The sequence below is a fragment of the Aedes albopictus genome, chromosome 3, assembly GCF_035046485.1.
Source record: "Aedes albopictus strain Foshan chromosome 3, AalbF5, whole genome shotgun sequence".
In the NCBI taxonomy this organism is placed as follows: domain Eukaryota; kingdom Metazoa; phylum Arthropoda; class Insecta; order Diptera; family Culicidae; genus Aedes; species Aedes albopictus.
In genome coordinates, this window is record NC_085138.1 from 368,951,566 (window position 1) to 368,966,350 (window position 14,785).

The 14,785-nt window shown below is 37.5% G+C and overlaps 1 protein-coding gene across 1 annotated transcript in view; it reads right to left on the bottom strand.

Moving 5' to 3' along the window:
• The window catches only part of LOC134289566 (transcription factor sox-3-like), a 68,823-nt gene extending 54,625 nt beyond the window's left edge, over positions 1-14,198 (bottom strand). Inside the window, exon 1 of the mRNA XM_062855553.1 lies at positions 12,979-14,198. Coding sequence (XP_062711537.1) covers positions 12,979-13,286 — 308 coding nt within the window. The 5' untranslated portion in view covers positions 13,287-14,198. The remainder of the gene's footprint in view (positions 1-12,978) is intronic.
• Positions 14,199-14,785: the final 587 nt, after the last annotated feature.

The following is a 14,785-nucleotide window of genomic DNA, read 5'->3' on the forward strand; positions in this document are numbered from 1 at the left end:
CTGGTTTAGTTTGTTTTTAAAAAAAGACACTGAAAAAATAATAATTTGGACATGAAAAAGTTTTTGCTAGAAAAACTTTTTTTCCTTAAAAGTGCCCATCTTGTGATGTATGGACGGTTGGTAGGGAACATAATTACCTGTCTTGAGACAAAATTTCATCAAAATTAAAATGGCGTTTTTTTTAAATCAACTTTGAATTTTTAGAAATGATTTTTTTCAGTGTAGGGCTCATTTTGGATTTTTTTCAGTATTTTTTTCTTAAAATTTGACTTATTTTGTGATAATCACCCATACAACACTTTTTTGTAGGAGTAGTCATTTTTTGATTAAAAATATTTGTAAAAAATCCATAAAAAAAAGTTTAGCCCTTTTCAAAAGTCAGTCCAGATAAATTTTGAAGAAACTAAGTATGCAAAGTGGCTTATCTAGTCTTGGTGTACATACCCAGAAATTTTCATTGTAATCTGAGAGGGTGCTGCCAACTCCGAATACGATTTGGGGCGAAATTCGTCCACTACGCCACGGGCCTTGGCAAACCATACACACTTCTCGTTAAGACTGGAATATAGTCATACAATGAAAAACCATATTCTAATATCATTTATCTAATTAATTTATCTAAATATAAAGGCATGAATTTCGGAAAATGAGTTTCAACATTGAATAAATGACCACAATAGTTATTTTCGCTATTTTCAAGAAAATTCAACACTAGTCGGTACACTTGAGATGATAGGACCTCTGGTAATTCTAAAAAAAAAATCATCCTTGCTTTGCCAATTAACAAAACAGTTGATTTATAAATGTGCGTTGTGAATCATAAGTCCATAGTGCAAGTCACTCGTTTTCTGCAGTTTCGTCATGATTCAAATCCTAATACAGAATAGCAAACAATAGTGCAATACACTACTTTACGACAGAAGGATATTGCGGCCATATCAAATAGCAAAGGCTCCATAGAAAATAAAAAGCAGCATAAAGGAGGAATATATGTGAAATGTTGCCCATAAAATAATTGAAAACATTCCATACTTTGCACCAATAAATAAAATATACTGAAACGCTAAATAGGTAAATACAAATGCTCCATAAAAAAAATGAAAATTGTACCCATAGTTAATTAAGTATTGCTCCATATAAAAATATATTACATCATTAAAACATATGTACAATTCATAGAAAATTTTCCCATACATGAATCGCTTCATACAAAATTGAAAATTCTCCATCGATTAGCATATGGTCATGATTAAAATTCAATTATTCAGCACAGCTTCACATTGTAGTACTATGGAGAACCTTCAAGTTTTTATGGAGCGATTCATATTTTATATGAAGCAGTTTGGTAATACTTATAATGCAATTATCTATTTTCTTTTGTGCAATATTATTTTTTCACGAAACATACCTATGTTTGATTTTTATAGAGCGCTTTTTGATTTTATATGGAGCGTTTCTAGTTTTTTTTTCTGGCTGCAATAAATAGGCTGCCCTGCTTCACTCGCGAGTCCTCCACGAAACGCATCGTGCAAGGCACTTTTGTCGTACCGATGATGCACTTCTGCACTCCGCAACCGAAAACAATAGCCACATTAAATACCGATACAAAACAAACAATCGAATCGTTTTATCGATGCTTCGCAACGATGAAGCCAGCAGCGTCCGAGTTTGGTAGAAAGTTCAAATGATTTTCGGCACAAGTGCGAAATTTGTACCGGTTTAATTGCTCTTTTGATTGGAGCGTTGCTGGTTGCAGTGTGCATGATTGCAGCAGAGACAGTGTCCGGGCCTCCTGCTGGTTGGTCCCAACATCATTGTTTAATCCTTTATTTGGGTGACATGTGAATGGGGGACGTAATTTATCCCAAAATACAATAAAGCAATTGTTCCAATTGTATTCCATTGTTTATGTAGTTTTTCCATACATTATGACAATCCGCACCCTGTGCATAGATTTTCATTCTTCCAACAGATTTTATTCCATTTCGTTTTCCTTTGTGGAGGACTACAGCAGAGCAGTACGATATTTAAATGAAAAGTTGCATCGTCCATTACATGACCGTAATTTCCGTCGGGAAATGACCTCAGGATAAAATAATTAGCATTTTCCGTTTTTGTCGTTGTGCTTGTTCTGGCCAAAGGATGAACCGAACTGAGTAATGAAAGTAGGAAACATTTACAGTTTCATTTTCCGGAATGCTATCTCCAGGAACTCCAGGAATTTTCCTCCATGGTCAAAATGCGGACAAATTGCACACAACGAAATGATTTCGCAAAGGTTTGCGACGTAAAACAGCCAACCTCTCCAAAATGGCAATACGTCACGCAAATTATGCAACACAAGTGGCTGCCGCCGGAAATTTGCCCTTGTCGGGTCTTCTCCACGTTCTCGTCAGATTCGTCGTTCTCAGCTGGAAATCCTCTTCAGATGTTCAATATTGACAAAAGTCATTAGACGACAAACTGCCGCTTTTATGTTTCGCCTTTTGTTTTCCCACTCTTTGTTGCTTACAACCGGTGGTGGTGGTGGCTCATATTTTCCTGGATGTGCACTTTCAAACGAGGCTGCACAGCAGTTCATGCATATAGGAAGAAGGACCACAAAAAAAAAACGACAATCGAAAGCGAAAGTGACGAGGATGAGGATTTACCAGCTGTATGGATGGTTGGAGAAACACATTCAGAACGAACGATTAGCTCCGTCCGTAAACTGTAAATTATTTACACATGTGGCCATTCTGATGAACGAATGTTCAGGCATTGTTGATATAGAATGATACCTTTTTTGTTGAAAGTGTGAACCCGTTATGATGTGATTGCGCCTTGATGACAGCTTCAGAATAAACACAGTAGTTTTTCTTATGAAAACGCATTGCATCTCGAACTATTTACTTGTAATTACATATCACCAGCATAATCTAGCGACAAATACAAAAGAGTACGAATCCAGCGATGATAAAGATTGTATTCGAAGCTCGGGGGTGGCATTGCAGAGATCTTAACTTCATTGGGCTAATGGTCTTGTTCTGAAGTTGTTGGATCAATCAGACCCTATTCCATTGACTTATGTATCGGAAATGTAGATTGTGCCACTAAAACCCCTCAAATGCGTAAGTATCCAAGAGGACATACATTTTACATTCACGTACAATATGCACCTCAAAATAGTTGAATTAATACTTGTAAAAAAATTGAATGTCTTATTGCAATCAGAAATGATCTTTCAACATTCATCTGGAACACTTAAATAGGTGTCGTCCAATATATATTACAGGATTTCTACTGCTCATACATTTTGGTCGGAAAAAAGTTATAATGACCATTGAAAACTAGAAATACTCTATAGAAAATCAAAAAGCGCTCCATAAAGAATGTATGTTCTAGCATCTGGCTGAGACATCGATTTTTGTGAATCGATTCGATTCGGATCAGCAGAATCGATTCACCGATTTAATCAAATGTTTTGAATCGGTGTTTTCACATCGATTCGATATTATAAAATATTACAAAACTTTAAAATGATTCGTTTACTGCATGTAGTTCAAGTTCATGATATGTATGTTCTATTTGCCATAATTAACTCAATATCAACATTTGAGATTGCACATCGAACATTTCAGGACTCCGATTCGAAAATGGAAATAATGTTGAGACAGTGCATTCTAAAAAAAAGAAATTTAATATTTTTGAATCGAAAGAAATATCCGGAGATCCTGGGATTCCCCAGAACTCTGACAGGTATCCGAAAATATTATTTAGATAAATTCCTGCAGACTGCTGATAGAAACTACCCCAGGAACTTTAAAGAGAAACCTCCAGAATTCTGAAAGGAGTTCCTCTAGAATTATGATACACTGCGACCACTTTCTATAGCCGCACCCTCAGTTTCACATGTCTAGCAATATCAAAGATACAATCGATATGGAAAACAATATGCATCTGATAGTTATTGCAAAATATGATGCTTGCAAGCATAACTTTCTTCATGTGTATATTTTCCATATCAAAAATACAATTTTTCGACAATTTGGGCGACCATTTTCTATAGCCGCATTTCGGATTTTCCTTAGATCAGCTGCTTTATTATAAAGTATGCTCATTATTACTGCTTTAAACGACCAAATAAAGCTTATCAAGACCAAACCAAAGAAGTTTAACGAAATACTTAAGTAACAAGGTCTTTTAATATGATAAATAGGGCACAGACTTGGTGAACTGGTGTTTTATGGATAAGTTATTAAAGATATCCCAAAAAACTAAAAAAAAATCGAATTAAATCTCAAGTATAAATGCTGCTGACTTAAAACAATCATTGCATTATACTTCCGGTTTCAATTTTCTGCGTATAACCCTTATTAATCTAATTAAATTGTAAAAAAAATCGTTTTTTCAAGCTTTTAAATGGAAAATTCATAAGTTTTTGTGTATCAATCCTGATGAAACTTGGAAAAGACATCGTATACAACATCAACATACAATGAAGATACTTCGGGAATTCATCAAACTCAACTTGGAAGGTCAGCATTGTCTTCGCTACCATTTAAACATAAGATGAATATTTTAAATTATGAAGACGATTTGTAATAACAGCTTTTATCCAACTTTCCATCAATTTGACGATATTTGGTTAAGTAAAAATGATGTGTTTCTATCGAAAGATTTCAAATAAAGATGTTCCTGTTCATTTTGGGGCAAAAGCAAAGAAAGGGGTTATGACTGTAATCTTCCTTTAGTTCTGGTTGATTTTATATCATAAATTGTAAAATTGGGCTAAATTTAGTGAAGTGCTGGCGCAAAATTAAGCTCTTGCATCCATTAGGATTATTTAAATCTGTATTCATGAGGATCATTAGCAACTGTTTAGTTAAATTTTCAGTGACATAATGTCATAAATATTGCGTATTCATCCAAATAAAGCGAATATTAGGCTAAATTTAATTCTAAAGTTCCAGAAAAGTGGTTGTTAAATTGGTATTACAGCCTTAAATCTTATAGAAATCATCCAAAAAATCATGTTTCAAATAAATATTGCCGATAGGAAGCAATACAATATATTTGTCAACTTAAAATATTGTTTTTGTGATTTAAAGAGAATTTTTAAGTAAAAATAGTGAAAGTTAACTAGTTTTTTGTACTAAGAAAACTAATTGGTTGATTTTTTCATTGCTTTTCGTTAGTTTTATTTCCAATTTGCTTAATTTTGTCATTTGAGACAGTTTAATCAAATGATTTCTTATAAAAAATCAGATTACCGAAGAAGAACCCGTAGTGCGGCTATAGAAAATGGTCGCCCAAATTATGGAAATAACGTGTTTTTCGCTTAACAAACAAATAGTTTACAATACTTATTCATGTAAATCATATATTTTACAAACACTAGTTGATACACATCGTTCCACATATCGATTGAATCGTAAAAATTGCTAGAAGTGCGAAATCGTGGGTGCGGCTATAGAAAGTGACCGCAGTGTAGAGATTTCTTCACAAGTCTGAAAATGATTACAACAAATCCTGGGCGACATTACCTAGAAAAGAGAGTAAGTTGGTAGGTATTCTCTTGTACAATATAATGAAATCTTTTAAGGATTTTCCTAGAATCCTAAGAGAGATTTCTCCATATCTATGAGAAGAATTATCTCAGAGCCCCGAAATGAATTCTCCCAGAAAACTGTGATAGGTTGTCTCAAAACCTCAAGAGAAGCTTTCACTTTGAATTCTCCTGAAATGTTCCATAATCCTGAGAGGGATTATTCCAGAATCCTGAGAGAAATTCCAAGAGCGGTTCTTCCACATACTTGAAATAAATTCATCTAGAATACTGAGAGAGATTCTTATAAAAAAAATAATTTTCGAAATTCTAAGATGAATTCCCCAAAGACCCAGAACCCTGAAAAGGGTAGCTTAGAACCATAAGAAGGATTGCTCCAGAATCCTGAGAGAAGTTCCCTCAACATACTGGGCGGGATTGCCAAAGAAACCTGAGATATACTCTCACAGAACTCTGAGAGATAGGATTCCCCCACAATCCTGAGAAGAATTCCTCCAGAATCCTTTCGAGTATTCTTCCAGAATTTCTTTAAAATCCTGAATGGATTCCTTTAGAATGCTGAGAATAATTCTACCAGAATCCCGAAAGGTATTTCCCAGAATTTAACGAGTGTTCTGAGAGACATCATGAGAGGGGTTCTTCCAGATTCTTGAAAGAATTGTAGCTAGAAAGAGGGGTTTTGTAGAAAATCTGATAAGGATTCTCCCTGGAAGGGGTTACCGGGTTCTTGAATGGACTTCCCCAGTATCCTGAGAAGGATTCTCTGGAATTCTGAGAGGTATTCCCATATAAAATAGAAAAAATACCTCACATTCCTGAAAGTCATTCCCCCCAAAATCTTTGAAAGGACTCCCCTTAAATTTTTTTTTATCTGTATTAACGAGATTTTTAGCCCTAGGGTAGTTCATCTCGGCACCCACGCTTTACTTCCCTTCCGAAGGAAGAACTCACATTTTGCGAGTTTGTCGGGAGTGGGATTCGATCCCAGGTCCTCGGCGTGATAGTCAAGTGTTCTAACCATCACACCAGGTCCGCTCCTCCCCTTAACTCCTGAAAGGGATTGTCCTAGAACTCTGAGAGTGATTCATCAAGAATACTTTAAATTATTACACCAGAACCTCAAGAGAATCTTCCCATAATCACGTCAAGGATTTCCCCTGATTACTAAGAGGAATTCTCCCAGAACCCTAAAAGGATAACTCTGAGAGAAAGATTAGAATCTTGAAAGATATAGCTTAAGAATCCCAAGGATTTCTCCAGAATCATGATGACGATGATTACCCCAGAAAGCCGAATTTTCAGAGAATCTTGGGATCCCGCAGAATATTTATTGATATTCCCCCAGAATGTTAAAAAGATTTCACGCAGAATCTTGAGAAGGATGCCTCTAGAATCTTGTATGGGATTCCAGATTTTTTAGAAATATTCCCCCAGAATTCTGAGAGGAATTTCGCCACAATTCTGAGAATACTGCGTATGATTCTCCAAGAAGTCTGAGATGAGAATGCTGAGAAAGATTTCTTCAGAATTCTGAGTGGGATCCTAAGTGGGGGTCTCCCAGAATCCTCAGAGGAATAAACCCAGATCATCCAGAAATTTCTTAGAATCCTGAAAGGGATTTCACCCTTGTTAGGGAACCCTGGTAGGGAATACCCCAAAATCCTGAAATGAATTAGAATCCCTTAGAATCCAGAGATTCCCTCGAATTTTAATAGGTATTCTCAAGTTATACAGCTGAGAAAAATTCCTCCAGAATTTTTAAAGGGACTCTTTCATAATACTGAGGATGCCTCTAAAATTCTGTGAGAGATTCCTACAAAATGCTGAAAATTATCACACCAGCATCCTGACAAACCTTATCCCAGAAAAGAGAGAAAGACTCTTCCAATAGGAATTCAAACTTAATACTTTTAAGGATTTCCATAGAATCCTGGGAGAGATTGCTCCAGTTTTCTGAGATGGATTCTCTCAGAATCTTTTGGATTGTCTCAGAATCTGGAGAGAAGTTTTTCTTCGGGATTCTCCCAGAATGCTTGGACGGATATCCCCAGAGCCAGAACTCCCTGGTGGATTCTTCTAGAATACTGAGAGAAATTCTCCTGTAGTATAGAAAGACATCCCGTTAGAATCCTGAAAAAGATTGCCCCAGAACCCTGAGATGGGATCCTAAGAGGGGATCTTCCACATTATTAAGAAAAAAAATATCTAGAATCCTGAAAAGGGATTCTCAAAAAAAAAAATGGTTGGAACACAAAGATGGACATCCTGAAAGGGACTCTCCAGACCATAAGAAACATTTCTCCAGAATCCTGAAAAAGATTCGCTTAGAAGGGAACCTGATATATAAAGGTATACCTCGATTTAGCGGACCCTAGATTATATAGACCCTCGATTAATGCTAAAATTCTACAGTGCATTCCTAAAAAAAATAATAAAATTCAAATAAAAATTCAAAAAATCGATTAATCGGAACAAAAACATCGATGTTGCGAACATCGATTCAAAATTGCCCAACGCTAGTATGTTCCATGACAATGTGCAATGCTACCCATTAAAATTGAAAAAGTAGAAAATCATCACCATACCATCTATAGCATATTATTATCACGATGATTGGTCACTCAGAATTTATTTGGAAGTTTTGTAATCAGTTTGCTGATCCCGAAATCCAGTTCCAGAGCCAAGTATTGAAAATAATTCAATACTGTTATGCGGCATTTCAAATATCGCGGTATTTGAAATACACCACTCTGTGCTAGTTTTACGTTGTCCGGAATACTTCTGGCCATTTCGGACCCGATATACAGATTTCCGGCAAACCGGTTCCTGTGATTCCGGGATCCATTTTTCGAAAGTAAACAAATACCGTCAAGCGAAACCTCGAATTTCGTGATTTTTCAAGCTATATTATTCCAAGCTGTTTTTACGTTATCCGAAATATTTGCTCCTGCGATTTATTCAGGGACTCCTCCAAGAATTCTTTTAGGAATATCTCTATCGATTTTTCCAGGGATTTCTCAAGGTATTCTATGGATTCATCGCAATATTTCTTCAATGAACTTCTCTTTGCATTCCTCCAGGCAGTCCTGATGCAGCTTCACTAGAAATTTCTACAGAGATTCATCTAGCGATTCCTCCTAGGATTTCTCTAAAAATTCTTACTATGATACTTCTTGAATTTTTTCTAGTGATTTCTTTAGAAATTGCTATTGAGATTTCTTCAGAAATTCTTAGTGGGAGTATTCAAGATAATCTGTCTGGGATACATCCAGATGTTACTCCGGTGATTTTTCCAGGAATTTCTTCAGAAATTTTATCCAGGGTTTCCTAGAGAAATTCCTCAAGGGATTCCTCCAGGAGCTCCTATTGGCCTTCCCTTGGAAATTCTAGCTGACTTTCCTCAAGCAATTCCTGCTAGAACTCCTCCAGCAATTCCAAAGATCCCATTAGATATGACAAATATTTGGCCAAACAAGCCCAACAAATGACCAACACAACGTAAATTATGGCAACCTCGGATGAATGTCGAACTACAATGGCAAATGGGATTCTTCCAGAAATTTCTCATGGAACTTCTCCGGAAATTCATATTGGCCTTCCTCCATGTATTACAGCTGGGATTCCCCAAGCAATTTCTTTTAGGTCCCCTCAAGAAATTCTAACTGAACATTCTTGGTGGGATTCCTCTAGGGATTTCTCCTGGTATACTTGCAGCAATACTTTCGGGAAATCTTTCTGAGATTCAACCAGAATACTTCTCCCGATGCTTCCATGGAGGACTGTAGGTATTCCTCCAGGTATTTAATCATGGAACTCACCTCAGGATTCCTCCGGAATTCGTGATGGGGTATCTCTAATAATTCCTGTAGAGGTTCCTCCCGGATTTCCTACTAATATTTGTCTAGAAATTAATTCTATGATACCACCCAGAATTCTACGAACTCCTCCAGAAATTCCCCCAAGAGTTCTTGGTGGCATCATTCAAGACAGTCTTATTGGGATTATTCCAGAAGTTCCTCCAGTGATTCCTCCAAGAACATCTGCAGAGGTTATATCCAGAAATTCCAGCTGGGATCCCTCAAGCAATTGCAACTGGGGTTCTACCACTTCTCCTGACATTTCTACTGAAATACCTTCAGGAGTTCTTCTAGGGATTTCTCTAAAGTTTTCTAGTGCGATTCCTTCAAGATTTATTACTGGGATTATTCATGGCAACATTTGTAAGAATCTTCCAGAAGTTCCTCCGTTGATTCCTACAGTAATTTCTCATGGAGCTTTCCAGGCCTTCCTCCAGAAATTCTAACTGTTTTACTTCTGCTAGGGATTCTTTTGAAGCTTTCTCCTGGCTTTCATACTGGGGCTTTCTGGGCAAACTTCCGGGAATCCTTGCAGTAATTCCTTCGGTTGTTCTTCTAGAGATTTCTCCAAGGACTCATCCATGAATTCTTCAAGATTTTATCCAAAAATGCCTCCAGAAATTCCTTTTGGAATTCCTGCAGAAACACATCTTGGCCTTCCTCCAAGGATTCCTCAAACAACTCCTTCTGTGGGTTTTCCAGCAATTCTTTCTCCAGAAATTCTAACTATAGTTCCTTCTTGTAGTGATTCCTATAGGAATTTATCCTAGCATTCTTGCTGGAACTTTTCCATAGATTCCCCCATAAATATATAAATAATGGAGGTATTACTACATAAATCTCTAGTGAAATCCTAACAGAAATGTCTGAAAGAATCCTAAAAGAAGTTTCTTGAATATATTCCAGGGGGAATTCCTGGAGAAATCTCTGGAAGAATCGGTAGAGGTATTTTGAAATCTATGATGGAGCCTCTGTAAAAATCGTAGGAGAAATTTTTGGAGGAACTCCGGTAAGATTGTTAGAAAGAATTCCAGAAAGAATGGCAGAAGCAATCGCAAGAGAAATCCCTAGAAAATTTCATGAAGATACACTAGTAAGATTTGTTGGAGGAGTCCTAGGAGGAATTGCTACGAAATCGTAGCTGGCATTTCTAGATTAAGGCCCAAACGAGTTCCAGGAGGAATCCTATGAAAAAGTTCTCTGAAGGAATTTCTGGAGGAATCACTGAAGAAAATTCTAGATGAATCCCTGGAATCCCATCTAGAATTCTGTAAGAAATCCCAATATAAATCTCTAGTGAAATCACTAAAAAAAATCCGGGAGGTATCATTTGTAGCAATTTGTAGATAAACCCTAGGAGGGATTACTGGAGGAATCTCTGAAGAAATTACTAGTGAAACCCCATCAGGACTGCCTGGAGGAAGCCTAAGAGAAGTTTATTGAAGAAATATCTAAATGGTTTGGTTACGAAGGGGTTAAGATTATTACAATTAATCGGAAAAATTGTAACAAAAATATATGGGTACTAGATAAATCTCTAGTGAAATCCCAACAGGAATGTCTGAAAGAATCCTAAAAGAAGTTTCTTGAATATATTCCAGGAGGAATTCCTAGAAGAATCGGTAGAGGTATTTTGGAGAAATCTATGACGGAGTCCCTGTCAAAATCGCTGGAGAAATTTTTGGAGGAAAGATTGTTCGAAAGGATTCCAGAAAGAATGACAGGAGAAATCCCTAGAAGAATTCATGGAGGTGCACTAGTAAGATTTACTCGAGGAGTCCTAAGAGGAATTGCTGCGGAATCCTAACTGGAGTTTCTGGATGAAGGCCAAAACGAGTTCCGGGAGGAATCCCATGAAAAAGTTCTCTGAAGGAATTTCTGGAGGAATGCACTGGAGTAAATTCTAGAAAAATCCCTGGAAGATTGTTTTAATAATCCTATCAAGAATTCTTTAACAAATCCCAATATAAATCTCTAGTGAAATCAGTAGAAAAATGCCGGGAGATATCATTGTAAGAATTTGTAGATAAACCCTAGGAGGGATTGCTGGTGGAATCTCTGAAGAAATTACTAGTGAAACCCCATCAGGACTGCCTGGAGGAAGCCTAAGAGAAGTTTATTGAAGAAATATCTCGATGAATCCATAAGGGAATACCTTGATATATCCCTGGGGCTGTTTGGTTAAGAATTGGTTAAGATTATTTTTAAGAAAATTAGAAAAAAATACTATTAATAGGAAAATTTGTAACAAACATATATGGGTTACAAAATAAAAAATACAAAAAAACTTTCAAGGGCAAATGGGGTGTCGAAAAATCGTGAAAATACTCTAACGTAATAAATGGACAGCCCTTAGCCTGTTTCATGCCAATCGAATAGTTCGTCCTCACTTGTAGTTAGTGGGCACAAACGCGAGTTTGTTTTGGTTTGGCATCTTAGCCGAAAGAGAGATTATTTTTGAAAAAAAAAAGAGTGTACAGAGAATGGAGTCTTCAATTCCGCAGAATCATTACCTGTTCTGTGGCTTAGTTGGTTAAAGCACCGGTCCAGCGAATACGAAGTCTTGGGTTCGAAACCTATCAGAACACGATTTTTTTTTTTAAAATTCATTGTTTAATTTGTCAATTAGCAACAGTCTATGCCTTCTAATTAACCTTAGTAGGATGTTGGGGTAAATATGACCCAGACAAGCCCGCTGAACGTGCAGTACACCTAATACCCAGAAATACAAATTAGAACATATTATTAAAAAAGTGCACTACGCCATCGTGGTGCGCCTAGCTAGACATCTCAGGAGGGTTTATTTCAAGTTTTTCCAGTACATAACCTCTTAGTAATTCTAAGAATTTGTATTATAAATGAACTTTATATTACAAACAAGCATGTTTTGCACATATGTTTCTGGAGAACGGAGACATAGGTACACAGTGAGAAAAATTCAATGACTTCGGTAATGTTTTACCGAAGTTTTAATAGCTGAGCGTTCGGTAAACATTTTACCGAAAAAAAACAGTAAATACAGACAATTTTACCGATCTTCGTAAATTATGGATAGATTAGCCATTACCATTACCGAAGACAGTGATTTTTTCTAAGTATTATGAAATAAATCATACAAATAGAAATATAACAGAGAAAATTTAATGTGGAAATCTCAGCTTTTACTGATGATTGTATTTGGTTAATGTTAATGGAGAACTTCAAATGATAGGGTACAGAACTATACAATAAATTCCAAAAAAAATACCTTGAAATTTATTGTATGCGGCGTTGCAAAAAATGTGTCCTTTGGTCAAAATAGACTGAGTTATAGAGGAAAAGTGTTCAAAATAGAAGCCCTGCCGAGATGATTCCACTTCCCTACGTGGACATGACTTGCAAGAAAAAAGTTAACCGTCTTTAATGCTAATTTGAATAACTCCCTCAATAATTTGGAAACCTAAGCAAATAATACATTTGGATGTAAGGAAGCCTCCGAGGATTCAGAGTATCTCAAGCAATTTTCAAAAGCCCAAAACAAATTCCCCGGGATATCCTCTCGACACCCGTCGGCAAATCCACACAACCGCTTACCTCAATCGTTTGGCCTCGTCGATGAACGGTCTCTTCTCGCCCTCGGTCAGCAGCTTCCACTGAGCTCCCAGATTCTTCGATATCTCCGAGTTGTGCATCTTGGGGTTATCTTGTGCCATCTTCCGCCGCTGCCCCCGGGACCACACCATAAAAGCATTCATCGGCCGTTTGATGTGTTCACCGGCAGTTGTTCCGCTACTACTGCTACTGCTGCTACTGGTGGTTCCATTTGAATGGGACGTTCCGTTACCACTACTGCTACCCGCACTGCAGGACAGATGAAGTTTCGATGCCATAGTCATGTCCATTGTGAACTTGCGGGAGGTGGGTACTGTTTCCGTTTAAATTTTCTTATTTAGGTCACTACAACTTTGCACGTCACCCAAGTCGCGTCTTCTCTCACAATTCTTTTGTTTTATTTGTCACCTTGTGCTCTGTATATCACGATTATATCACTTCTTAATTGCGAAATCGTCGCGTTTGATATCTCTGCCGGAGCAATTCGTTTACGTTTTTTTTTCTGTCATACACTGCAATCAATTCACACTTCAATTATCTTTGCAACGGAACGACTCCGCGCGCTATCAGAGGACAAAACGCGTGTGCCAAATTAGGCTGCCTCTTATCAGTTGCGGTTTTCTGTGTGCAGTTCAGATGCAATCGATCTCGGTCATTTTTTACTCTTTTCTATGTGTTTTTTGTAGATCTTCTCACATTGAAACATTCACATTGCAACATCATTTCCACAATTTGGCAAATAAACCTTTCATAGATTACACGATTTGAACAGTTTGAACGCAAGGGATCCTGCCCTAAATCCGGCGTTTTCCTCTTATCAAAAACCGTAGAAGCCGTTAGCGTTCCCAAAGCCCGAGTTACCGAGTCAGTAGGCCGTCCAGAACAAGCGAGATATCTCCCGTTCGCGCAACGATGTTTTCACGTCGAATTCTAAACACATAATGGTCCCATCATAATCTGTTCCACTGTTGATATTTTGATAAAAGAGCGACCGAACCAACAAAAAAAAATGGAAAACAGCAAAAAACCCGAACAGAACACCCGACGAGAGATACCATCCAACCCAACCAGCTAACAAATAACAACACCACCAAAGAGCACAAACCTTGTGTAAGAAGGTATCTTGAACGCGCGAGGATGATGGAGGGAGGATCCAGAAGCGAAGCGCGGGGGAAAACGGTTTTGACTCCGTTTCAGGGATAAAGAAGAAAATTCAACATCGAGTGACGCGCCGCCGTCGTACCTCTAGTCTAAACCGAAGCAAACACGCATTCCCACTGTGAAGTGGATGCACCACAACAAATACCTACATACGAACAAAAACTCCCTGATGCTCACAGTTTTCCTCTGAATGTGACGGGGAGAATGGAAAGAAAAACACATAACAACAGTCATCGACGACACAGTGATATCCTTTTTTCCACACGCGAGAGAGCGTATCGCGCGCGCCTACGCGAAGGAAAGAGACCGATAAAGAGAAGATGCGGCGGGCACTTGCGCGCCCACCACGTGGTGTGCAGGAAAAATGCGCGCTTTTCTTCGTCGGTGTTGGATGCAATGTGCACTGTTAGGAGAGAGAGTTGTCGGAGTTCGGAGAAAAATGTTGGACGGAGAGTAGTATGAATGGCGTGGGCGAAGAGAGTTAACGTGTTCGTTTTTATGAGTCGTCGAATGCAGTAGTTTGAACACACAGATTTCTATTATACACTCAGGCAAATAAACCTAAGATTATCATAAGGTCTAACTTATGAAATGGACTTTAAACAATTCATAACGGCTAGAACGATTT